Source organism: Zootoca vivipara, chromosome 1 (assembly GCF_963506605.1).
Source record: "Zootoca vivipara chromosome 1, rZooViv1.1, whole genome shotgun sequence".
In the NCBI taxonomy this organism is placed as follows: domain Eukaryota; kingdom Metazoa; phylum Chordata; class Lepidosauria; order Squamata; family Lacertidae; genus Zootoca; species Zootoca vivipara.
The window spans coordinates 5,618,953-5,645,239 of record NC_083276.1 but is presented as its reverse complement, the minus strand read 5'-3'; the positions used below and the strand labels follow the sequence as shown (position 1 = coordinate 5,645,239).

At 48.8% G+C, this 26,287-nt stretch overlaps 1 protein-coding gene across 1 annotated transcript in view; it reads right to left on the bottom strand.

Annotated features, from left to right (window-relative positions):
• The window catches only part of SLC35F4 (solute carrier family 35 member F4), a 35,991-nt gene extending 14,479 nt beyond the window's left edge, over positions 1–21,512 (bottom strand). The window contains 5 exon segments of the mRNA XM_060270980.1: positions 347–566; positions 1,307–1,604; positions 6,779–6,967; positions 21,173–21,375; positions 21,377–21,512. Coding sequence (XP_060126963.1) covers positions 347–566; positions 1,307–1,604; positions 6,779–6,967; positions 21,173–21,375; positions 21,377–21,441 — 975 coding nt within the window. The 5' untranslated portion in view covers positions 21,442–21,512.
• Positions 21,513–26,287: the final 4,775 nt, after the last annotated feature.

Genomic DNA, 26,287 nt, shown 5'->3' with positions numbered 1-26,287 from the left:
GCTTAAAGACCTCCAAAGAAGGAGACTCCACCACACTCCTTGGTTTTCCCATTGTTGTATCTGTTTCCTCACCAGAGGGCAACATTTATGACACAGGAGAACTGTGGAAGAATCAAAAGGAAAAGCGACCTGATGGTGAGATTTTGCCATAAAAATGGCTCCCATGGACGCAACCCGAGGTTTTCAGAATCACCTGGGGGCTGTTAAATCACTCAGCTCACCGAAACCGTTTCTACCAAAGTTGATGCCCCTTCTGGTTATATTCACTGCGAAGCCAACATGGCGCATGGCCTGCCGACAATGGGGAGCGAGAACGAGATTGAGAGGGAATGGCAGAGGTTATTACCCTTACACCCATGAACCTGTCCTTCAGTACAATCCACGAGAGCAGGAAGACAAAGGCTTTGTTGCAACAGAATAGGGCCGAGACGTCCGTGGCTGTCAGCTTCTTCAAAGCCAGCAAGTAAAGGTAATTGGTCAAAGTCCAGAGAATAGAAAAGGGAGCTGTCCTTTTAAGAAAGAGTTTCAGCGTCAGACCATCCTCGCCAAAGATCCGACTGCATTCCCTGCACACACAAGGAAGAGAAAGCAGGCGTCTTAAAATCCAGGGTGTGGACAAACACAAAAAATAAATGTCAAAGTGTGACCTGAGCACAGCATTTTCCTCGCTTTGCATTTGCTTGATAGACGGGCCTTTGATCAATTCTACCCAGAAAGACTCCTTGCCATTGCAATGGAACCAGCATGGCATAGTGGTTTAGAGTGTTGGATAAAGACTTGAGAGGCCAGGGTTCGAATCCCCACTCAGCCATGAAGCTCTCACTAGATGTCACCTTGAGCCAGCCTCTTCATCATCATCATATCTTATTATTTATACCCCACCCATCTGGCTGGGCTTCCCCAGCCACTCTGGGCTGCTCCCAACAGAATATTACACGATAAAACATCAAACATTAAAAACTTCCCTAAACAGGGCTGCCTTCAGATGTCTTCTAAAAGTCAGATAGTTGTTAATTTCCTTGACATCTGGTGGGAGGATGTTCCACAGGGCAGGCGCCACCACTGAGAAGGCCCTCTGCCTAGTTCCCTGTAACCTCACTTCTCGCAGGGAGGGAACTGCCAGAAGGGCCTTGGAGTTGGACCTCAGCGTCCGGTGGGGGTGGAGATGCTCCTTCAGGTATACTGAGCCTAACCTACCTCACAGGGTCGTTGTGGGGATTAAATGAGGAGGGGGAGAACCATGTCAGTCACTTTGAGCATCCTGGAGAAAACGGTGGGATGGGACTGAAATAAATGACAGGCCTACCTGAATTTTTTGATTGGAGATTGCTTTTCCTGCGCCGTTGCAAGATGCCCGGAGTAATACACTGGGAAAAACATAATGTTCCAGTTTGTGGAAAACCAAGTCATGAAAAACGGGTAATCAAAGTTCTTGTATGTGATTTTCACAATCTGCGTTGTTCCGACCCAGGAGGAGGAGACGGAGAGGATGATCAGAAATCCCCAGACGATCTTGAGGAATGTGGACGTACAGGACTCACACCGGGTCTGGACGTGGCTCTCCTGGCTGCCGTTCTCCCCGTGGCCTTGGGTCCCGTCTTCCCCTGCGGAAAGAGGCAGCGGTGACTGTTAAAGGGATCAAGACCACCTCCGATATCTGAAAGGAGGAACCCCAGGCCACACAGCTGGTATTGGAAATAGGTCATGGAATCAGATGCATTTGTAGATTGAAAGCGAGCAGCACCAGGCCAGAGAATTCTGGGACCTTGGTTCACACTGGTAACCTGGTTCATGCACGAAGCAAAACTATGGTTGTTTAGCCCAAGCACTGTTTGTTTGGACATCTGAACCCAGCCCAGTAGATGAACGATTGTGTGTTTTCTGGCAACAAACCATGACCTGGAGCGATGGTTTGCTGATGGCCTGCAGACTGTGGATCACTTTAGCGATGGTTTGCTGTTATATCTGAGTCTGACAGCCTTGCTATGGAGGGAAAAGCAATCCAAGCTGTCGGCTTCTTTGTGAGATAACTTGAGGTTTATTGAACAAACCATGGTTTAGCATTATGTGTGACTGCCCCCAATATCTGAAGCCTCTAGAGAAGGCTTTTTGTGCTATGGCTGGGCCCAGAATGGTTCCTGGGTGGGGCAAACACTCTCACTGTATGTTTTTCATACGTCTCTGCCTGCGGCAGCTGTTTTCCCCTCTGCTGCTCTGCTTGTAGTGCTGGTTCCAGGCCATGGCTGCCAAGTCTCCCGCTGAAAAATGCAGGATCAGCAGCGGCGCGGCACCGAAAGTGGCTTCTACGCATGTCTGGATGCATGCTGCCCGATTTCTGGTGCCCATAAATGGGTAGCGCGGCACCGGAAGTCACTTCTACGCATGTCCGGACATGCATAGAAGCGACTTCTGGTGCCGTGCTACCCATGTATGGGCACTGGAAATCGGGTGGTGCCAGGACCCAAAATGGAGCCTCCCTGGCAGGTAAGAAATCCGGGGGATTTATGGGATTTTTTCCAATCCAGGCTGCCAGCGGGAAACGGTTTAAAATACGGGGGTTTCCCGCGAAAAACAGGAGACTTGGCAGCTATGTTCCAGGGTTGTTGGGGTTTTTTGTGGGGTGAGGTGCCGGGTCCAGTCAAAATTGCCTCAATGGTCCCCCCCCTCTCTGAGCAAACCCATCTCCCTTGTCCCGGTCGCCGTTTTCTTGCCTTCTCCCTCTGAGCCCAATTCACAGCACCACCCCAAAGCTTACCTTCCAAGTCCCGGACTGCAGAATCCGGGACCGGTAGCCGTGTGACACTGGAAGTTGCGTCGACGTAACTTCCGGTGTCGCTTTGCCCTTCTATGGGCACCAAAATTGGCCACCACCAGCTTCGAAAGTCGCTTCTACGCATGTCAGGAAGTGCGTCGACGCAACTTCCAGTGTCGCTCTGCCCGTCTATGGGCACCAAAAATGGCCGCCGCTGACACCAGAAGTCGCGTCTATGCACTTCCGGACATGCGGAGATGCGACTTTTGAAGCCGGCGGTGGCCATTTTTGGTGCCCATAGAAGGGCAAATCAGAAAGAAAAAAATGGCCGCCGGCAGGAGAAAATAACGGAGAAAAACAGGAGATGAAGTGATACGGGGGACCACCGGGAAAAGGTAAGTGAAAACGGGGGTTTCCCGGGGAAAACGGGGTACTTGGCAGCTATGCCCCAAAGGAGACCTCAAGGCAAGGAGAGAAGACAGTCTTCCCCCAGGCCCCTGTTAGAATACTGGAGTGGAAAGCCCAGTATTCTTGCAATGCGACTGCCCTCCGTGATAGAAAGCAGCACACATTTTATTAGTTGCAAAACTAATTTATTATGAGACAGATGCAAGCTGCCATCTGTCCTCGGTCAAAAGCGAAAGCAAAGTGAGGAACAAAGAACATCACAGTACAGGAGTCGGGTTGCATCCAGGCTCCTGCGTGGGAAAGAATACAATCACATAAAGTAAACAATAGTCACATGTTAGCATCTGTGCCATGTAGAGGATTTATGCTAACAGCCCCTTCCCCCAGAAGCCTCCAAGGGGTTGACAAAGAGCAATTTGAAATGGAATGCGCCCCCCCCCAGGTCTGTCTGACTGGCCCCCAGATCTTTCCATAGGCCACACCCCTTACCCACCCTGCTTTGTGCTCTCCTTGAGTGTTTTCCCTCTGGCTGGCATATGTTGGTGAACTCTAATGGTGATGTGTCCTCAGGGGCGTAGCAAGGGGGTGCGTTGGGGCGGTCAGCCCCGGGTGCCACCCTGTAGGGGGGTTGACACTCGGCGCCCCCCCTGCGACTCCCAAGCCAAGCCCCGCTGTCCAGTAAAAAGCCTCACTTGGCAGCTGGCTGCTCGGCCAGCGCACTTGCTCGGCCGGCGCACGCTTTGCTTCTTCCTGCTCGAGCGGAGGCGAGGGGCAGGCCAGACAGGGGCGTCTGCTCTTGTATATTATTTACTACAAAGTCGACGATTAAGCTTTTTCACAACGAAACATCTGATTACCGGAACAACGTCTGAGCACTGAACCACTGATATATCATAAGTGGACACTTTATTACTGCGTTTGCAATTGTTCGAGATAAAATCTATTTTGGAAAAAGAAGAAATGAGCACTGAAGCACTGGTATATTACAAGTAAACTCTTTACTGTGTTTGCTATTGTTTAAGATAAAACCTATTTAGGAAAGAAACTACTTTTGCCATTTTTATGGACATTTATTGTTTGTTTACAGAAACAAATGTACCTTGGTTGACAAACGGAATCCGTTCCAGAAGTCCGTTCGACTTCTAAAACATTCGCAAACCAAGGCGCGGCTTCCGATTGGCTGATGGGCCCCGGAAAGAATGCCGACAGCCAGAACAGACGTCCGGGTTCCAAAGAATGTCTGCAAACACTCACTTCTGGGTTTGCGGCATTCAGGAGCCAAAACATTCGAGTCGCAAGGCGTTCGTCAACCAAGGTATGACTGTAGTTGCCTTGGTGATATTATCTTGTGTCAAACAACTAATAAAGCAGAATATTGTGCGTGGACAGCCCAGTATAAACCCACCACTAACATATTATTATCATCGCTTCAGGGACACATTGCCAGACAAAACCACCAGCCTGGAGGGGCCCAAGGTCATATTAAACAGTTTGCCAAAAAAGGATGTCATTTATCTTGCTGCGGTAAAATCACGCAAATTAACGCAATTTGCGTAATTTGTTATGTAAATTATGTTGTCGCTTCGCTATTCCACCGTATTCATTTCAACGCAAAGGTAACGCAGTGCACATGAGTGGAGAGACAGCCAACTACGTATGGTCTGCAGATCAAAAGCAAAAAAAGAAAAAAGAATACCCACTGAGACTCATTTCTGTTCAGGACATGGGTGTCTTTCATGCTTTGCATGGTGCTCCTGGGTTCAATCCCTGGCATCACCTCCACTTGAAAGGGTCTCCAGCAGGAAGAGATGAGAAAGACCCAGCCTTTTGTGGCGTTGAAAATGTGCCAAGGGCACATTTGGAAATCTAAGAAACTGGAAATCTAAGAAACTGTCATGGGCACCACAAAGCACCCATTTCACAGCATGAAAGCTGGCGATACAGTGGTACCTCGGTTTTCAAGCGTCTCGGAAGCTAAACATTTCGGTTTTTGAACGCCAAAAACCCGGAAGTAAATGCTTCTGTTTTCAAACGCGCCTTGAAAGTCAAACGGCTTCCACTGCGTATACTTGGTTGTTGTTTTTTTCAGTTCTCCCTTTGTGCCTCAGTTTTCAAACATTGGAAGTTGAACAGTCTTCCGGAACGGATTACGTTCAAAAACCAAGGTACCACTGTACTCTGAACCTCCTCGCCCTAAACAATAGATGAAACATTGGCACCCCCAACAAACAAACAAAACATAGAAATCAAAGCCCGCTACCCCCCCAAAAAAACACACAGGCAAGCACTCCAAATATCCTCCAAAAAAGCAAATGAAAAGACCCCCCCAAGTCCAACTCTCAATTTTTAACAATCTCAAAAATGGGTCTTTCCTCTGGTTTTCTCTCTTCTTTCTCTTCTCTTCGCCTATGAATGATAGAAAAAGCATCGCTGCTTCGGTGGCAGAACTGAACTGCCTTTCAGAGGCCCCCAGGATCTGATTTAATTCCACCTTTGTCCCTGGGGCTCATATGTCCTACTTGAGAAGTCTTCTGCAATGCAACTTGCTCGCTGCAAACTCGCAACGTGACAAGACACACATCTCATTTTGACCAGCCATCCTTCGTACCCGCCAAAAACAAACTCCCGTCCGCAAGAGGACAAACCTGGGACACTGCACACGAAGCATGAACTCTACCTCTGGGCTACGACCCCACCATATTTGGGGTTAGTTTCTTAACTCAAGGGTAGTAGACCTCAGATCTAGGATTCAAATGCAGCCCTCCAGGCCTCTTGCCCTTGGGACCTCTCCCCAAGCCACACCCCTCGATGATCTCTGCACCCTCCACAAGGGTCTTTGCCTGGCTGGAATTTGCCTTTGAACTGGGCCTGGACGGAGGACAGAGAGCGGAGTGTCTTTCTTCACACAACCTTCCTTCCCTTGCTGTGCCACTCCCAAAATACGTAGGTCCAGTGTAGGTGTCAGTGAGAGCTAGCGATTAGAGTTTCGGGCTAGGACCTGGGGGCCAGGGTTCAAATCCCCACTCGGCCATGAAGCTCACTGGGTGACCTTGAGATTGTCACTACCTTCTCTCAGCCTAACCTACCTGATAGGGGGATTAAATGAGGCCGCCTTGAGCTCCTTCGAGAAAAAGGTGGGATATAAATGCAATTATTATTATTATTATTATTACAGTGGTGCTTCGCTTAACGAATGCCCTGCTTAACAAAATTTCCGCTTAACGAAAGGATTTTTCGAGCGGAGGTTGCCTCGCTAGACGAATTCGTTTTATGAAAAATTCGTCTAGCGAATCGCTGTTTCCCATAGGAATGCATTGAAATTCAATTAATGCGTTCCTATGGGCAAAAAAATTAAAAAAAAATTCAATGCATTCCTATGGGATTCGCTAGGCGAATTTTTCGTTATAAGAAAAGACCCGTGGAACGAATTAAATTCGTCTAGCGAGGCACCACTGTATTATTATTATTATTATTATTATTATTATTATTATTATTATTATCATCATCAATAATAAACCATTCATGCCTTGGTGGGGCGGGGAAGGCTTTTAAAAGATTTTGTTTTGGGTACCCAAGGCACAACAGGAAGCCGTGAGGCTCAGGCTACGGGGTGCCTACCTGATCTGTTCTGCCTCTCTCCTCTGCCGTGCCGGCAAAATCCGGAGGGACTCCGACTCTGCAGCTCTAGAATGGGAGCAGCAGAATCTTCAGCGGCAGACAAGGGGGAATGTTGCCTGCGGAGGCCACTCTGCGGGTTGGGGCAGTTGGCTCCCGGCTTGCATCGGACGACAGAGGATCGGCAGGCACCTGGGGAGAAAGAGGCGTGCATCAGTTTGGCGGATAAGCTCCCCAAAATTGGGGATGTGCGGGAGGCCAAAGGACTTGGCCGGTGCAAGCTGGCCTGTTTGGGCAAATAGGGACCCACTCCACCAACCCTCAGCCAGCCCCTCCAACCTACCTGCCTTCTTACTTACAACCAGCCCAGGGAGCTAGCCAGTCAGCCTCCTCCTCCTCCTCCTCCTCCTCCTCCTCCTCCTCCTCCTCCTCCTCCTCCTCCTCCTCCTCCTCCTCCATCTCAGGGCACATGCACACATTATATTTAAAGCACTGTGATACCACCTTAAACAGCCGTGGCTTCCCCTCAAAGAATTATGGGAAACGTAGATTGTGGCAGGTGCTGAGAGTTGTGGGAATGTAGCCTCTATTGCCCCCGCAGAGCGACAACGGGAAGAGGGGCTGGTTGACAAACCAGCCTGGGAACTGTCGCTCTGGGATGGGGCCCTCAACAAGCTACAGCTCCAAGAATTCTTTGGGGGACGCCATCATGCTTTAAATGTATGCTGCACATGTGTCCTTTGTGTTGCCCTTGTAGAACTCAGCAGGGAGGAAGGCGGGAGCAAAACCGGAATTCGTTGGCTCTAGCCTGTTATTGGCTATGGCCCCAACCCTGCCACTGGCTCTGGCTCCACCTACATTTGGTATCTCTGCCTTCCACTCTACCAGTCCAATTGGTAGCAGCTACTTGGCGAAGAAGAAGAAGAAGAAGAAGAAGAAGAAGAAGAAGAAGAAGAAGAAGAAGAAGAAGAAGAAGAAGAAGAAGAAGAAGAAGAAGAAGAGTTTGGATTTGATATCCCGCTTTATCACTACCCGAAGGAGTCTCAAAGTGGCTAACAATCTCCTTTCCCTTCCTCCCCCACAACAGACACCCTGTGAGGTGAGTGGGGCTGAAAGACTTCAAAGAAGTGTGACTAGCCCAAGGTCACCCAGCAGCTGCATGTGGAGGAGCAGAAACGCGAACCCGGTTCCCCAGATTACAAGTCTACCGCTCTTAAACACTACACCACACTGGTGTAAGAAAACTGTCCACTGAAAACAAACAGCCAACAATTGAAGTGCCAACTGTGTTGCCTCCTGTCTACCTGCAAGACCCATGTGCTTTAGGCTGAGTGGCAGAGCATATCTAGGGGTGCTGGTTGAACCTTTGGCATCACAGATAACAGAAGAAGAAGAAGAAGAAGAAGAGGAGGAGTTTGGATTTGATATCCCGCTTTATCACTACCCGAAGGAGTCTCAAAGCGGCTAACATTCTCCTTTCCCTTCCTCCCCCAGAACAGACACCCTGTGAGGTGAGTGGGGCTGAGAGACTTCAGAGAAGTGTGACTAGCCCAAGGTCACCCAGCAGCTGCATGTGGAGGAGCGGAGACGCGAACCCAGTTCCCCAGATTACAGGTTTGGGAGGTGCCCCAACGGCCATGTTTGTAAAGGGGCAGGCAATGCAATCATAAAGTAGAGAGGTCTTCTCTGCACTTCCAGGAGTCCTTTTCCTCATGGTGGACAACCTTGGCCAGACTTGCTTGAGGACTTCAATATCCAAAGATGTGGTCTCAGCTCCAGAATTATTCTTTGCATGAAACATATTCCACCATGAGCCCCTGAGAAGCAAGAGCTGGGAGCCACCTGTGATGGCCTGGGACTCGGGTTCAGACTCGGAGCCGGAGGAACCGCAACCTGCACCGGATCCTTACCTGGGACATCGGCTGAACTGAGGATGGGACCCGATCCTGAGGAGCCTCAGTCAGCTGAGCCGAATGTGGGGCCTGAGCCTGCCTTGGTTCCAGGTGCAAGAGAGACCTTGTCACCAGCAGCTGGCCCACTGCCGGCTAGAGCTGAGGCGGCTCCTGGGTCCAGTAACCCTCCGGCATCTCCCAAGCTACAGAGGCTCAGGGCTGAGAGGAGGAGAGACCTAAGTACGCGCAGGAGGAGTGCTCGCATTCAGGCAAGGCAGGGTGGTGAGTCATCGGGGGATAGGGACCGGCCATTACCTCGGCAGAGATAAAAGGCGGTCAGACCCCGCCCCAGGCCTGTGCTCCAGTTCCTGACCTGCCTGTGTTCCTGCTTCAGACCTGCCCTGGATTCCTACCAGTGTTCCTGCTCATGACCTTGCCCAGTTTCCTGTCCTGCTCACTGCCTCAGCTTCATTGGACTGACCTCTCGTGAACTCTCTAGACTTCGGACTGGCCCTGGACCTCACCTCTTGGTTTACCCTTGGACCAGCACGCCACCATCCCATGGTGCTTTAGCTAGAAAGCACCTTCTCACAGTCTTCTGGTGATGGCAACTTTGACCCAGGTGGAATTTCCCGTTTCCCCATGCTGGGAAGAATCTCACAGGAGTCTTTGCTGAAGTTGATGTCCAGGGAGTCCTTGCTAGATGCATCTGACAGGTTAGGTGAGGACCTCAGCCTGGAATGATGGCATCATCCACAGAAGTTGCCTCTTCTCATTTTGCCAGATGCATTTTGAGGTTGCAGCAGAGAGGGAGGATGGTAGCTCAGAATCCAACCCAACTACTCCAGTCCCCTTTCTTACTCAGATTGAACATTAGACAACTGGGCCAAAGCAAACAAGATGAATTTTAACAAGGAGAAATGTAAAGTACTACACTTGGGCAAAAAAAATGAAAGGCACAAATACAGGATGGGTGACACCTGGCTTGAGAGCAGTACATGTGAAAAGGATCTAGGAGTCTTGGTAGACCACAAACTTGACATGAGTCAACAGTGTGATGCAGCAGCTAAAAAAGCCAATGCAATTCTGGGCTGCATCAATAGGAGTATAGCATCTAGATCAAGGGAAGTAATAGTACCACTGTATTCTGCTCTGGTCAGACCTCGCCTGGAGTACTGTGTCCAGTTCTGGGCACCACAGTTCAAGAAGGATACTGACAAGCTGGGACGTGTCCAGAGGAGGGCAACCAAAATGGTCAAAGGCCTGGAAACGATGCCTTATGAGGAACGGCTTAGGGAGCTGGGTATGTTTAGCTTGGAGAAGAGAAGGTTAAGGGGTGATATGATAGCCATGTTCAAATATATAATAGGATGTCATATAGAGGAGAGTGAAAGGTTGTTTTCTGCTGCTCCAGAGAAGCAGACACAGAGCAATGGATTCAAACTACAAGAAAGAAGATTCCACCTGAACATTAGGAAGAACTTCCTGACAGTAAGAGCTGTTCGGCAGTGGAATTTGCTACCAAGGAGTGTGGTGGAGGCATATGTCAAGAATGCTTTGATGGTGTTACCTGCTTGGCAGGGGGTTGGACTGGATGGCCCTTGTGGTCTCTTCCAACTCTATGATTCTATGATTTGCAGCATGTAATGCTACAAAAGCATACGAGTTGCAGAAGAAGAAGAAAAGGTTGGTACTGTATATAGCAGAGAGCAATATAAGTTTTCCAAAGTTATAGATGAGTCAGGATCTTGCAGCAAAAGCCAAAGAGTGTTGTGACTAGGGGTGGCAGAAGATTCAGTAGATTCAGTTGTGTCTGTGTGTCTGTGATTTTATCCAATACAGTGGTACCTCGACTTACGAATGCCTCGACTTCCGAAGGTTTCGACTTCCGAAGTCGGCAAACCCAGAAGTATTTTCGCCGTGCGCGTGTGTTCTGCGCCTGTGCATAAGCGGCGCGCGCAGTCTGCGCATGCGCAAAGCACAAAACCGCGCTTTGCTCATGCGCAAAATGGACGCTTCGACTTACGAAGGATTCGACTTCCGAAGAGCGCCGCGGAATGGATCGCCTTCGTAAGTCGAGGTACCACTGTATAAACATACAACGACAAAAAATTCAAAATCCAAATACAGTGGTGCCAAATACAGGTTGCGAACCCAATCTGTTCCGGGGTGCCATTTGCACCCCGAAAAGTCCACAAACCCAAGCGGCGATAGAGCACTTGCGCAGAAGCATGATAGAGTGCTTCTGTGCATGCGCGAAGCACGCCAAACGCTTCTGCGCATGCGCGCGTGGCAGAACCCGGAAGTAAACACTTCCGGGTCTGCTGCGTTCGTATCCTGAAAGAACGCAACCCGCAGCGGACACAACCCGAGGTATGACTGTATCGAGATTACTCTGAATCTCCTGACTTCCCCCATCCCTTCCATGGGTCCTAGTGATAATATTTACAACTGCATATCAATACTATCCAAGTTTTATCCTTCCAAATTATCCATACTTTCCGATAATTCACAGGCGTGGTTAAAATCCTGTTAATGTTTCAACCTGCTCAGTAGATTCAGTTCTCAATGACAGACGATCCTGCCTAATAATTCGCACATTCCAAAACAGAAAGAGAACTGAAACACAGGGCCCACCTCAGATTTCCTAGAACCTCTCTACCCATCAGAGAAAATGTCCCACTAAACACAGCAGGCCTTACTTCTGTACAAAATATTAATATTAATAATAATAATAATAATAATAATAATAATAATAATTTGTATACTGTACTGCCCTATACCCGTAGATCTCAGGGTGGTTCACAACCTAAAATCACAACACCAAAACCACAAAATACATAATAAAAATCAGAACAAAGACAAACCAATAATCTGTTTGCACTCACTGCTCCGCTTACTTTCCCACTGGCCCCACCCACCATCTTGTGGATAGAGGTGACACCTTTTTTGTGCCACCAGTTTTTTTCCGGCCATCAACATACTCTACACATGCTCTCCTGGGAGGGTGAAAGACAGGAACAGTTAACCATACAGGGTGCCAACAGGCAGCCTCCTCTGTCCAATCCATAAACTTCTCGTATCTCTGCAAGGAGGTGGCTTTCCAAAGCTTTTTCCTACATTATCAGGTATTATTTATCAGCACTATTAATCATCAGTTCTGTTGCCGCCACTTGGTATTCACGCATCCCTATAACATCCAGCTCCACCCTGATTGGGCAGGAATGCTCCAAATCAAATCTAGGCTTTCTTTTCTTCCCTCCCTTTATAAACGGCCAAACCTAGACTTGGTCTGCGAAGGTTCTTTGCATAATTGAAAGAGACAGCCTGTATTTACCTTGAGAATTGCGCAGGCGGTGAAACGGGCAGCCTCAGAATTCAGCCCACAAAGGACTTGGCAGAAAGGTTAGGCTACCTGGCTGCATGAGTCGCAGCTGATTTATTTATTTTGCTCCTTTCACGACAAAAGGTGTCTTCAATATTTAAAAAATCCAACATCGAAGTTTTTGGCAACCTGTTTTCTTAACCCCCCTGCATTTCTTAACCCCCATGCATTTCAAGGAATGGGGAGCTCCGAACAGCTCTTTACACTCTTAAATTCAGTGACCCTGCTTGATGGGGGAAACTATTCTTCCCAGATGTTTGAGGAGCGACAGCTTATCAATATTTCATCCTACAGCAGCTGCGAAGCTCCGAACTGTCTCCTTTCAGACTGCCACGGCTAAGTGTGCTGCAAGGATGTGCTTTGACCCTCAAGGTGAACTGATGCATTCTGGTAAATGTTCCGAGGGCTTCATTTATTTATTTCTCCCCGAACAGAAGTGCAGCCTGGTCCAGAGCTTCCCGAAGCCGCTCGGCAGTTTGTATAGACAAACGAGGGGACAGCCAAGGGAGAGGAGAGCGGAGATGCGGCAAATGCCTCTGAAACCCAGTTTCTGGGCATCACAGGTGGGCAGAAAGCTGCTGCCTTTATGTCCTGCTTGCGGGCTTGCCGTGGGCATCTGCTTGGCCGCTGCGAGAAGAGGATGCTGGACTTAGATGGGCCATCGCCTGATCCAGCAGGCTCATTTTATGTTCTTATGAGAACGTCTCGGTCTGGTAGCAGGGAAATTGGAAGCTGTTTTGTCTGACGGGATGCGTAAGACGGCAGAATCCCAGCGCCTCTGAGCGTAGCCCTGTTGGCTCACCTCTGGCTGGCATTTCCCCTCAGTCCAGAGAGCCAGTAATACGCAACCCTTCTCTCCTGAGAAGAGCACGCTGGTCACTACTTTATTAGGTAAAGTAAAGGTAAAGGGGCCCCTGACCATCAGGTCCAGTCGTGTCCGACTCTGGGGTTGCGGCGCTCATCTCGCTCTATAGGCCGAGGGAGCCAGCGTTTGTCCGCAGACAGCTTCCGGGTCATGTGGCCAGCATGACAAAGCTGCTTCTGGCGAACCAGAGCAGCACATGGAAACGCCATTTACCTTCCCGCCGGAGCGGTCCCTATTTATCTACTTGCACTTTGATGTGCTTTCGAACTGCTAGGTTGGCAGGAGCTGGGACCGAGCAACGGGAGCTCACCCCGTTGCAGGGATTTGAACCGCCGACCTTCTGATCAGCAAGCCCTAGACTCTGTGGATTAACCCACAGCGCCACCTGGGTCCCCCTGGGTCCTGAGAAGAGCACGCTGGTCTTCTTGCATCCTCCGGCAAGAAGAAAGACTCATGTGTAGTTCTAAAACTACTTTATTGGCAAACTATATATACAGAGGCTTCATAATCACATCTCTCTCTCTGCTACCATAGAACAGAAACACACTAAACCGCTTCTCAGCAGAACAGAAACCAAATAGTACAATAACACTCTCGGTGGGAAACAGATAAGACAGATTGAGGTTGAATCCTGACAAGACAGAAGTACTGTTTTTGGGGGGACAGGAGGCGGGCAGGTGTGGAGGACTCCCTGGTCCTGAATGGGGTAACTGTGCCCCTGAAGGACCAGGTGCGCAGCCTGGGAGTCATTTTGGACTCACAGCTGTCCATGGAGGCGCAGGTCAATTCTGTATCCAGGGCAGCTGTTTATCAGCTCCATCTGGTACGCAGGCTGAGATCCTACCTGCTCGCAGACTGTCTCGCCAGAGTAGTGCATGCTCTAGTAATCTCTCGCTTGGACTACTGCAATGCGCTCTACGTGGGGCTACCTTTGAAGGTGACCCGGAAACTAAAATTAATCCAGAATGCGGCAGCTAGACTGGTGACTGAGAGCAGCTGCCGAGACCACATAACACTGGTCTTGAAAGACTTACATTGGCTCTCAGTACGTTTCCGAGCACAATTCAAAGTGTTGGTGCTGACCTTTAAAGCCCTAAACAGCCTCGGTCCAGTATACCTGAAGGAGCGTCTCCACTCCCATCATTCTGTCCGGACACTGAGGTCCAGTTCCAAGGGCCTTCTGGTAGTTCCCTCACTGTGAGAAACCAAGTTACAGGGAACCAGGCAGAGGGCCTTCTCGGTGGTGGCACCCGCCCTGTGGAACGCCCTCCCACCAGATATCAAAGAGAAAAACAACTACCAGACTTTTAGAGGACATCTGAAGGCAGCCCTGTTTAGGGAAGCTTTTAATGTTTAATAAATTATTGTACAGTGGTGCCTCACTAATTTAATCCGTTCCGAAGGCACCTTCGTAGGTAGAAAAATTCGTAAGTTGAAAAACGCCATTGGAAACGCAATTTCCCATAGGAATGCATTGGAAACGGAAAAATTCGTAAGACGAAGCAACCCTATCTAAAAATTCGTAAGTCGAAAAATCCCTATCTAAAACAGCCGCAGTTTCCTTTCAGATGTCGATATTCGTAAGCGTGCGGCCATTAGCCCCATTCGTAAGTCGAAAAATTTGGTTGTCGAGTCGTTCATAAGTCGAGGTACCACTGTATTTTAATATTTCTGCTGGAAGCCGCCCAGAGTGGCTGGGGAAACTCAGCCAGATGGGCGGGGTATAAATAATAAATATATTATTATTATTATTATTATTATTATTATTATTATTATTATTGACTTCCATCCCACACTCTCTCAGACTCATGACTCTCATGTGATACAAATTAATCACACCAGTCCTTGCTGAAGCAGCACTGGATAGCAATAATCCTAGCACTGTCTGCCTACCCCAGTATTTTCTACTCTAACAGAGATCTTTCCTTGAACACTGTTGCTGGTTGGGAGATGCCACAGGTTGGACCTTCTGCAAGCAACATGTGTGCTCTCCAACTGAGTGCTGGACCGTCCCCACCCAGGCCGTTCACCTTACAGGTTTGCAGAGTTTCTATCAACACTGCGTTGTGAGGTTAGAATAAGCAGTGACGAGAGGAGGAATGACTGCTGGGAGGAGCACAGAGGGAAGAAATGCCATGGTGCATCTGCAGCAGCACAACTGGACGCCTTCATCTGCCCCAGCTGCAACAAAACATGTCTCGCCTGTATTGGTCTCTACAGCCACAGCAGGCGCTGTAACTCTCCAACAGTTTGAGTTTGACTTCATCCCCAAAGGCGCACACCTCCATTGCCAACAACATAGGATCACAGAATCTTAGAACTGTAGAGTTGGAAGGGACCCCGAGAGTCACCTAGCCCCACCCCATGCAATGCAGGAATCTCAGCTGAAGCATCCATGGCAGATGACAAGCCAACCACAACCTTCCAAGAAAGTTTGCTCCACTGTCAAACCCTCAGAAGGTTCTACCTGAGGTTTAGTCAGAATTTACTTTCTTTAAACTTGAATCCATTGGTTTGGGTCCTAGTCTCAGGAACAGGAAAAAAAACAAGTTTGTTCCATCTTCCACGCGACAGCCCTTGAGATATTTGAGCAAGTCCAGCTATAAAGTAAGCTGGCTCCTCTTTCTTACCACAACAAAATTATAATTTACTCACTTATAATCTCACATTGATTAGCAATGGCAGCAATAAAAACTATTCAAGCAAAACACTTGTATTTACAGAATAACCAGCCTCAGGCATGTGCCTAAAGCTGGGGCAAACAGAGGCATGTCTGTATCCAATGCTGGTCAAAGGAAGAGAGAAGGGAACAGGAAGTACTCTATGCTCCTTCCTCTCCAGGAGAGGAGGGGAAATGACATCACACAGAGCCCTCTCTACCAATTGAACGTCTATGGTCTGAGTATCTGCCTATCAGCAATTTAGCACTATGGTATTAGGCCCTTCTCAGGCTAACTAACAAGAATATGCATATGTCAGGTTTGGCTGCTAATTTCCCCCAGTTTGGGGGCAAGGTGCCATCAGTATTTGATCATTCCTCCCTCCGACATCTTTCTCCCCACGTGGGACAGGGGTGGGCTGACTACACACACTTTTTCTCTCTGCCATGCAAACATGGGTGCATAGGAAGCTGCCTTCTACTGAGCCAGACCCCCAGTCCATCCAGCTCAGTATGGCCAACACTGACTGGCAGCAGCTCTCCAGGGTTTCAGTCAGGGAGTCTTTTTCCAGTCCTACCTGGATGTTCTGGGAACTGAACTCGGGACCCGTGGCTTAACTTATCCAGTAATCCCTGACGAATGTGCTTCATCGTCATCCACTTGCCCCATGCAATTTAATACGCTTGCAATCATTATGGTGTTTGCAATCACGAGTGTTATTATTAACCATCCTTATGATCATCAGCAGGGATAATTTCCATCACCAGGAGCTCCTTCTCCCTCTCCTGTGATTTTTCTAAGCTTCAAGCTTTGAAACAAAAATGTGATTCGTTTTCTCTCTTTACAGCCGTCGCGCACCAATGAAGCAAACCTGCTTTGTGAATCAACCCAACACCATATTGTTTTTTAAAATAAATAAATAAGAAGAAGCTTGATTTGTAAACCAAGAAGTTGTTGTGCTGGGATTTTAGGCCGCCAGCAGCTTCCTTTAGATATAAAAATGCGGCTTTGCTCTCCTATCCTGTCATCGGCTTAGAGCACCAGATTTTGATTCAATATTCCTTTAAAAGGAGAATTTCTGGTCTTCCACACCAGGAGACAATGTGGATTTACACAGGGACGGAAAATGAGGGCGTTAATTTACCCAAAACGTTGGGATCTGTTTGGATGCAATTCTGGGCTGCATCAATAGGAGTATAGCATCTAGATCAAGGGAAGTAATAGTACCACTGTATTCCGCTCTGGTCAGACCTCACCTGGAGTACTGTGTCCAGTTCTGGGCACCACAGTTCAAGAAGGATACTGACAAGCTGGAACGTGTCCAGAAGAGGGCAACCAAAATGGTCAAAGGCCTGGAAACGATGCCTTATGAGGAACGGCTTAGGGAGCTGGGTATGTTTAGCCTGGAGAAGAGAAGGTTAAGGGGTGATATGATAGCCATGTTCAAATATATAAAAGGATGTCATATAGAGGAGGGTGAAAGGTTGTTTTCTGCTGCTCCAGAGAAGTGGACACGGAGCAATGGATTCAAACTACAAGAAAGAAGATTCCACCTCAACATTAGGAAGAACTTCCTGACAGTAAGAGCTGTTCGGCAGTGGAATTTGCTACCAAGGAGTGTGGTGGAGTCTCCTTCTTTGGAGGTCTTTAAGCAGAGGCTTGACAGGCATATGTCAAGAATGCTTTGATGGTGTTTCCTGCTTGGCAGGGGGTTGGACTGGATGGCCCTTGTGGTCTCTTCCAACTCTACGATTCTATGATTCTATGGATTATGGAGGATGTTGTGTGGACAGCGAGGAAAAAACCCAGCACACGTAGTTCATGGAAGCCCATCTGAAAATGCCATTTTTTGACGGGGTGGGATTTACAATGCATCTGTTGTCAGCACAAGTCAAGAATGAATCGCCCCTTATAAAGGGTGAGGAGAGAGGGAGAGAAGCAAGACAAACTGGTTTTCTGTAGTGTAAGAAATGGGCAATAGCCTGAGTTCTTCTTAAAGTAGGTATGATCTGTGGCCCATCAGCCACTGCTCCCTTGGATCAGCCAGAATCTTCTCACTCCACTTCCTGGTCCAGGCGAGTTGCAAATTTCAAGGGATGTGAATACCAAATAAGAAATTGTTGTTGTTGTTTAGTCGTTTAGTCGTGTCCGACTCTTCGTGACCCCATGGACCATAGCACGCCAGGCACTCCTGTCTTGCACTGCCTCCCGCAGTTTGGTCAAACTCATGTTTGTAGCTTCGAGAACACTGTCCAACCATCTCGTCCTCTGCCGTTCCCTTCTCCTAGTGCCCTCAATCTTTCTCAACATCAGGGTCTTTTCCAGGGAGTCTTCTCTTCTCATGAGGTGGCCAAAGTATTGGAGCCTCAGCTTCACGATCTGTCCTTCCAGTGAGCACTCAGGGATGATTTCCTTCAGAATGGATAGGTTTGATCTTCTAGCAGTCCATGGGACTCTCAAGAGTCTCCTCCAGCACCATAATTCAAAAGCATCAATTCTTTGGCGACCAGCTCTCACTTCCATACATCACTACTGGGAAAACCATAGCTTTAACTATACGGACCTTTGTCGGCAAGGTGATGTCTCTGCTTTTTAAGATGCTGTCTAGGTTTGTCATTGCTTTTCTCCCAAGAAATACAAGAAATACAACTATCAAATTAACACTATATGACTACAACAGACATAGCTCTCCACCAACCCAAATAAAAAAACACAGATTTATTTATTTTTAACCGAGAGGCTCTGTCTATATCACGTATGCGCATATATTAATCAATTGCTCATTTTGGGCATAATTCCAAACCAATATATGGAACCGTAAGAACGATCTCAGAAGGAACTTTGGACTTCCACGCTCGCCTCCCCTTGTACGGTCAGAGTGCTCAGTTGCTTCACTGTGTTTTTGCAAACCACTGTTTGCCATTCCACCTAAACTAGGAAACAACGGTTTGCACTTTAAGCCACCTCACCTCCCCAAAACCAGGATGGCAAACCTGGTTTTTATCCTGGCTTGAAATTAGAACCTCCTGGCCTAGATGGCACCTGCGCTGGCAAGCCACTCCAGCTTATGAATTGATTTTGGTATGGATTCCCTGATTTGTGTGATGCTTGTGGGAATCCACCATGCAGCTGCACACTTGGGACTTCCCAGCAAAATTGATTCTGGAACCAGCTGGCTGCACCAGCCCCGGATCCTACTTGACCCATCCATGGAACCAGATCCACTTTGAACAGCCCACCACTGCCGCCACCACCTCTCCAATTGGATCCTAGTCACAAATCAAGCTTCTCCTTGCTGTAATACACCCCCCAGCTGGCACAGATAAGACATTCCTCCAATAGACCCTCATCCATTTATCAAAACAGGTTTTTTTTTCCAGGGGAGGAAGCCAAGCTGCTTTCCTGTAGTTTTGTGGAAGGACGACGGAACCAGTGCTAGAAATTCCCCAGGCGCCAGGTGCATTTTGCACCTGGTGAGGGTCCAGCTGCAACCATGTAGAGACCTCCGGATGCCAGGATGGCGACTGACATCTCTGTTGTGCTGACGAGAGGCACAATTCATTTTCAGCTTTGTAATCTTGTTAAAAATAAAAAGTGCCTAGACATCACACTGCAGGGACCGCAACATGGGTTTAAGGTGCAATATGATAAAGGTAAAGGTAAAGGACACCTGGACGGTTAAGTCCAGTCAAAGGCGACTATGGGGTTGCGGCGCTCATCTTGCTTTCAGGCCGAGGGAGCCAGCATTTGTCCACAGACAGCTTTCCGAGTCATGTGGCCAGCATGACTCAATCACTTCTGGCGCAACAGGACACCGCGACAGAAACCAGAGCGCATGGAAATGCCATTTCCCTTCCTGCCGGAGCGGTACCTATTTATCCACTTACACTGGCATGGTTTTGAACTGCTAGGTTGGCAGGAGCTGGGACAGAACAACGGGAGCTCACTCCGTCACGGGGATTTGAACCGCTGACCTTCTGGTCGGCAAGCCCAAGAGGCTCAGTGGTTTAGACCACAGTGCCACCCGCGTCCCTTCAAGGTGCCATATGACAATTCGCTTACGTATCTGAGTTCCCATGGGGGACTTGCTGTATTCTATACATAGTGCTGGAGGAGACTCTTGAGAGTCCCATGGACTGCAAGAAGATCAAATCTATCCATTCTGAAGGAAATCAGCCCTGAGTGCTCACTGGAAGGACAGATAGTGAAGCTGAGGCTCCAATACTTTGGCCACCTCCTGAGAAGAGAAGACTCCCTGGAAAAGACCCTGATGTTGGGAAAGATGGAGGGCACTAGGAGAAGGGGACAACAGAGGACGAGATGGTTGGACAATGTTCTCGAAGCTACGAACATGAGTTTGACCAAACTGCGGGAGGCAGTGGAAGACAGGAGTGCCTGGCGTGCTCTGGTCCATGGGGTCACAAAGAGCCGGACACGACTAAACAACAATACATAGTGCACGGTCAGAAGACCCACACATTAGGTCCTTCAGACCATGGGCAGTTGGATGACCTCTTCTGGAGCTTTGCAAAGGGAAAACTAGGTTACACACACACACACACACACACACACACACACACACACACTGGATGGAGGTATGGCTGGAGTCCTTGGACCACCTCAGGGCTGAGGATTCCACAGTGAACTAAACTGATTCATGATCTCGGTCTGGGTCATAAGAACCCAATGTCCCATCAAGCCCAGCATCATGTTCTCACAGTGGTCAAGCCTGATGCCTGTAGGAAGGACATTAAGAGAGGAGCCCTCTCCCCCCCCCCCTGTGGTTTCCAGCAAGTGGTATTCAGAAGCGTTGCTGCCCCCTGCTGTATGTGCAGAGCACAGCCATCCTGGCTAGTAGCCACTGAGAGTCCTGTTCCACCCAGATCAGGTTAGCCCACTTTGGAAGTTCTGTGGATTCCACCTCCATCTCTTCCATCAACAGGGCACACCTGTTCACAGGTGTCCAAAGTGCTTTCTCTTCACACTCCTGGATTAAAGCTATTTGTGGAGATGCCATTTGAGAAAACTGATTCTTGTCCTTTTCTCTCTCTCCCCCCCCCCCGCCCCCACCCACGTTCTACTATTTGAAACTCAGGATAAGTAGACGATCTTCACAGCCTGCTGCAACATAATAAAATACTTCTAACACACACAGAGAGAGAAATGAAAGATTCCCCCCACTGAAATAGTATTGGGAGACAGAGGCAATCTGAGAGAGCTGGTTTGTGAGGACCTCACAAACTAAAAATGAAAGATTAACAACTTTTATCTCTCTCTTCCCCCCCCTTGTTTGGTCTCCCCTCTTCCTCCTCCTCCTCCTCCTCCTCCTCCTCCTCCTCCTCCTCCCCACCCTCATTGCCAGAAACGGATCTCAATACAGTGTAAAAAGCTAGGCATTTTGGGGACCGCAGAACCAAAACTAGGAAATAAAAGTATTCTATCAACATTCCAACCCCTTCTTACAAATGGCCTTTCCGTCACACACACACACACACAAACACACACACACATCTAAATGAAAAATTACTGGTTTCTTTGGGGGTGGGGGACAGAATAGGTTGGAAGGTACGTAGGAGGAAATAAAATGGCATTTACCGTCTGATCTAGCTGAATTTAATGTGGAAATACTGAACGGCTGCAAAGGTGCCACTCTCGCAGTATGTTTCTTCATTCTGTGGAAATCGCCCTCCACTGAGACGTTATGTCCTCCTCTCCGCCTTTTGCCCGCACATTTTTTGGGGGGAGAGGGCTGCCCCCCTCCCTGCCCTGTGCCACAAGGTACCTCTCTGCCGTGTCTGTAGATGCTGTTCGGAAGACGCTGCCGTCAGATCTGCAGTTTCCCGGAGAAACCATTTGCAACACATTCAGACAAGGCTTGACCTCAGAGCCAGCAGTTTGCCCAATTGTTGGGCATGGCCAGCGATCTCAGGATTTAGTACCCTTCTTAGTATTTTATCCCCACCCCAAAATCCCTCTTTCCACTTCTACGACACAGCAAGCCCGTTCCGAATCAAGGCACCCCGTTTGCAATGAAACGACCCCCCCCCTGAAAGCCCACAGAGGCGGCATATTATCTTTCGGCGACGGCACAGCGAAAGGAAAGATGCGCTGCTATTTTGCGAGCCCTTCGTGCCATGAAAATGCATGAGGTTAGGTCGGCTGAATCTCACCAGAATAGAAAGCACTTCTCTGCCGGTGAAGTCTAATATTAGACAGCGAACCGGTGCTCTTAGCTGCTTAGTTAAATATCACAGAGCGAGGGGGAAGTCCTGGAAATCAACGCGGCAGACAAAAGCAGTGTTTTGGAGGAGACACTAGAAAAACACACGGCTGCAGAGCTCATCCCAGAATCACTGGAGCCCATAGCATCTTTAGCAGGAGAAATCTAAAAACCAATACACTTAAACGGCAAGATCAATAAACATTACAGGCTCCCATTTTAGGTTGTGGGGGGAGAAAGGAAATTAAAGTTGGCAAATGTTTCCAATGATTGCATTTAAATAATAATAATAATAATAATGTGCTTCCTTCAAGATGCTCACAGGGCTTGTAGCCACCATTAGCGGCCAAATTTATTCTCACAACAACCCTCTGAGGTAGGTTAGGCTGAGAGCGCCTGGCCCAAGGTCACCCGGGAGATAGAGGGAGTTGATATCTGACCAGGTTCCTGTTCCCCCAGTGCTTAGAATTTGTCTGTCTCGGGAGACAACAGAGGAGTGCGCCTTTGGGGGTGAAGTCAAACCATTGGAGAATTACAGCGCCTGCTGTGGCTGTAGAGGCCGATAGGGGAGAGACATGTTTTGTTGCAGCTGGGGCAGCTATTCATGAAGCATAGCGTACGGTAGGCCGTAGATCTCCCCCACCGATGAAGGCAACCTGTAGCCCTCATAACTTACACCATCAGGTTGAGCTTATAACTTGTAATTGTTGCCCCCCCCCCAGGTTGTTTCTGCTGCTTTAGCAGCACCGAAGCGACATCCCTGGGGCACAGGACTAGGCAGGGTGGCTGGAGGTCCTGGGCTGCCCAAAGGACAAGACCCAGCTCTCAGCCTCACCAAAGGAAAGCAGAGCAAGACGTTTGGCACCAGCTGGGATGCAGGAGTCGCCAGAAGGAGGCGTACAAAGCACCACCCAACTGTCTTAGGGACTCCACTCTGGATTTGAATAAGGCAGGGACCCCCAAACTCAGCCCTCCAGATGTTTTGGGACTACAGTTCCCATCATCCCTGACCACTGGTCCTGTTAGCTAGGGATGATGGGAGTTGTAGTCCCAAAACATCTGGAAGGCTGAGTTTGGGAATGCCTGGAGTAAGGTAAAAGTAAAGGACCCTTGGACGGTTAAATCCAGTCAAATGTGACTATGGGGCTGCGGCACTCATCTCACTTTCAGGCCGAGAGAGCCAGCGTTTGTCCACAGATAGCTTTCCAGGTCTTGTGGCCAGCAGGACTAAACCGTTTCTTGCGCAAAGGAACACCGTGATGGAAGCTAGAGTACATGGAAACACCGTTTACCTTCCCGCCACAGCGGCAAGCCCAAGAAGAAACTAGAGCACGGGAACTGGGTGGCACTCTGGTCTAAACCACTGAGCCTCTTGGCCTTGCCGATTGCAAGGTCAGCAGTTTGAATCCCCGTGATGGGGTGAGCTCCCGTTGCTCTGTCCCAGCTCCTGCCAACCTAGCAGCTCGAAAGCACGCCAGTGCAAGTAGATAAATAGGTACTGCTCCGGCGGAAAGGTAAACGGCATTTCCGTCCAGATTTGTGTAGGGTTTGCTCCGTAGCCTTTTCTTCTCCTGAAGATGTCCTGCGTGGCAACGAGTGTCGATTATCCCTCAGGGTTTACTCCCAAAGCCTTTCTCACGAATGAGTATAGCCGCAAGAGACCGGAGGTTTAAGCACCAGAATTTTCCTTCTCCTAGGTGGGCCACTTTCCCAGGTTGACAAACCTCATCTGCCCCTCACAACTGGTTACATACAGCAATTCGCTGGAGCCTGTCTTTGCATACAGGGGATAGTCAAGTCCAGGCATCCCCAAACTCGGCCCTCCAGATGTTTTGAGACTACAACTCCCATCATTCCTAGCCAATAGGACCAGTGGTCAGGGATGGTGGGAATTGCAGTCCCAAAGCATCTGGAGGGCCAGGTTTGGGAGTGCCTGGTCAAGTCCCTAATTCACAGAAGGTTTGAGACCTGTTGTGACTTGGGGTTTGTGATTTCAGCTCTCTTGACATAATATGCTGGAGACAGTTCTCTAGTAACACTTAGAATCACAGAATCATAGAGTTGGAAGAGACCACAAGGGCCATCCAGTCCAACCCCCCTGCCAAGCAGGAAACACCATCAAAGCATTCTTGACATATGCCTGTTAATCCTCTGCTTAAAGACCTCCAAAGAAGGAGACTCCACCACACTCCTTGGTAGCAAATTCCACTGCCGAACAGCTCTTACTATCAGGAAGTTCTTCCTAACATTTAGGTGGAATCTTCATTCTTGTAGTTTGAATCCATTGCTCCGTGTCCGCTTCTCTGGAGCAGCAGAAAACAACCTTTCTCCCTCCTCTATATGACATCCTTTTATATATTTGAACATGGCTATCATATCACCCCTTAACTTTCTCTTCTCCAGGCTAAACATACCCAGCTCCCTAAGCCGTTCCTCATAAGGCATCGTTTCCAGGCCTTTGACCATTTTGGTTGCCCTCCTCTGGACACGTTCCAGCTTGTCAGTATCCTTCTTGAACTGTGGTGCCCAGAACTGGACACAGCACTCCAGGTGAGGTCTGACCAGAGCAGAATACAGTGGTACTATTACTTGATCTAGATGCTATACTCCTATTGATGCATCCCAGAATTGCATTGGCTTTTTTAGCTGTTGCATCACACTGTTGACTCATGTCAAGTTTGTGGTCTACCAGGACTCCTAGATCCTTTTCACATGTACTGCTCTCAAGCCTCAACAACCCTGCAAGGTAGGTTAGCCTGAGAGGCAAGGGCAGCCAGTGAGCTCCATGGCCAAGTGGGGATTCAAACCCAGGTCTCTCCCAAGTCCTAGCCCCACACTCTGACCAATACACCCCGCCATCTCTCAAACCAAGGCGCCCAAGCCACCTGCCTCTAGTACTGGAGATCTGCGGCATTCCTAGACCGCAGCACCCTTAGCCTTCCTGGTTCAAGTTGGCTTTTCCCCAAATAACCTTTGGAAAGGCTCGCCGGGAGGCCGGCCAGACAGCCGGCAGGATGAGAAACTCTCACCATCCGCTGTCATATCTTCCGTGCTTTTAAGCCACCAGATGACAAGTGACAGGGCCATTATCAGCTCATTTCACAGGGCTGGAATATTAATGTTGATTTATGGAAGCAAACAAGGAAACAATGCAAAGTTGGGCGGGAAGAAGGGCGGGGAAGAGAAACGAAGGGAACTCCGGGCTCCGCACTTTAAGTGCCACTCAAGGAGGGAAGGCGGTGCGTGATTTTAAATTTCCTTCCCAATCCAGGTAAACACTTTAAAGCAATAACAACAGCAATCTTCGCAAAGCTAAGAGTGTGGCGATGGGAGACTGATCACACATAAAACCAACAGCACTGTCAGGTTTGATTTCAAACAGGTTGGTTCATTGTAGGTCCCCCCCCTTTTTAGAGCAAACATTGCTCTTCTACCAGGCATTTATCTAATTAAACAGCTTAAAGGTAAAGGGGCCCCTGACCATCAGGTCCAGTCGTGTCCGACTCTGGGGTTGCGGCGCTCATCTTGCTCTATAGGCCAAGGGAGCTGGTGTTTGTCTGCAGACAGCTTCCAGGTCATGTGGCCAGCATGACTAAGCTGCTTCTGGCGAACCAGAGCAGCACACGGAAACGGCGTTTACTTTCCCGCCGGGGCGGTCCCTATTCATCTACTTGCATTTTGACGTGCTTTCGAACTGCTGGGTGGGCAGGAGCTGGGACCGAGCAACGGGAGCTCCCCCCGTTGCAGGGATTCGATCCGCCGACCTTCTGATCGGCAAGCCCTAGGCTCTGTGGTTTAACCCACAGCGCCACCTGGGTCCCTCAATTAAACAGCTTATGGCCTTTTAAACTGTGGGTGGGGGGGTATTGTTTGTTACTATGGTATGTATTTTTGTGTTTTTATATTGGAAACGGCATCCTGTGATCCTCAGCTGCCGGGCAGTATAGAAATTTAAATAAATAAATAAATAATTGTGATTGTAATAATAATAATAATAATTCCAACCGCCTTAGGGACTCCACTCTCGATTTGTGTAGGGTTAGCTACTCAGGAGAAGAAAAGGCTCAGGAGTAAACCTCAACCAATAAATCTTAAAAAGTCATTTTCTTTGTAAGTATCCCTCCAAGAATGCAAACTTTAAATATAAAAATGTGAAAATAACCAAGCTCCAAATGCCAAACTCATATTCTGACACTTCCCCCCCGCCCCAGATCTGAGAAACGTTTGATACATTTTCTAGCCCACTATTTTGGAGAAATCTTCTCCCCTCTCCTGAAAATAATCCTGCCGTCATAAACTGTCAACCGATGGGTAAGCCTGCTGTTTAAGCAGGGCAATTGCCCTGGATGACGACTGCTTAAGCGAGGTACAAGCAGTTATGACTCCACCCCACCCCACCCCAGGCGCACGCCATTGTTTCTCGAGACAGACTGAGGCCAACCAAAAAAATAATGGGGGTGGGGAAGTGGCTCTCACAATGGGGTGGAGCT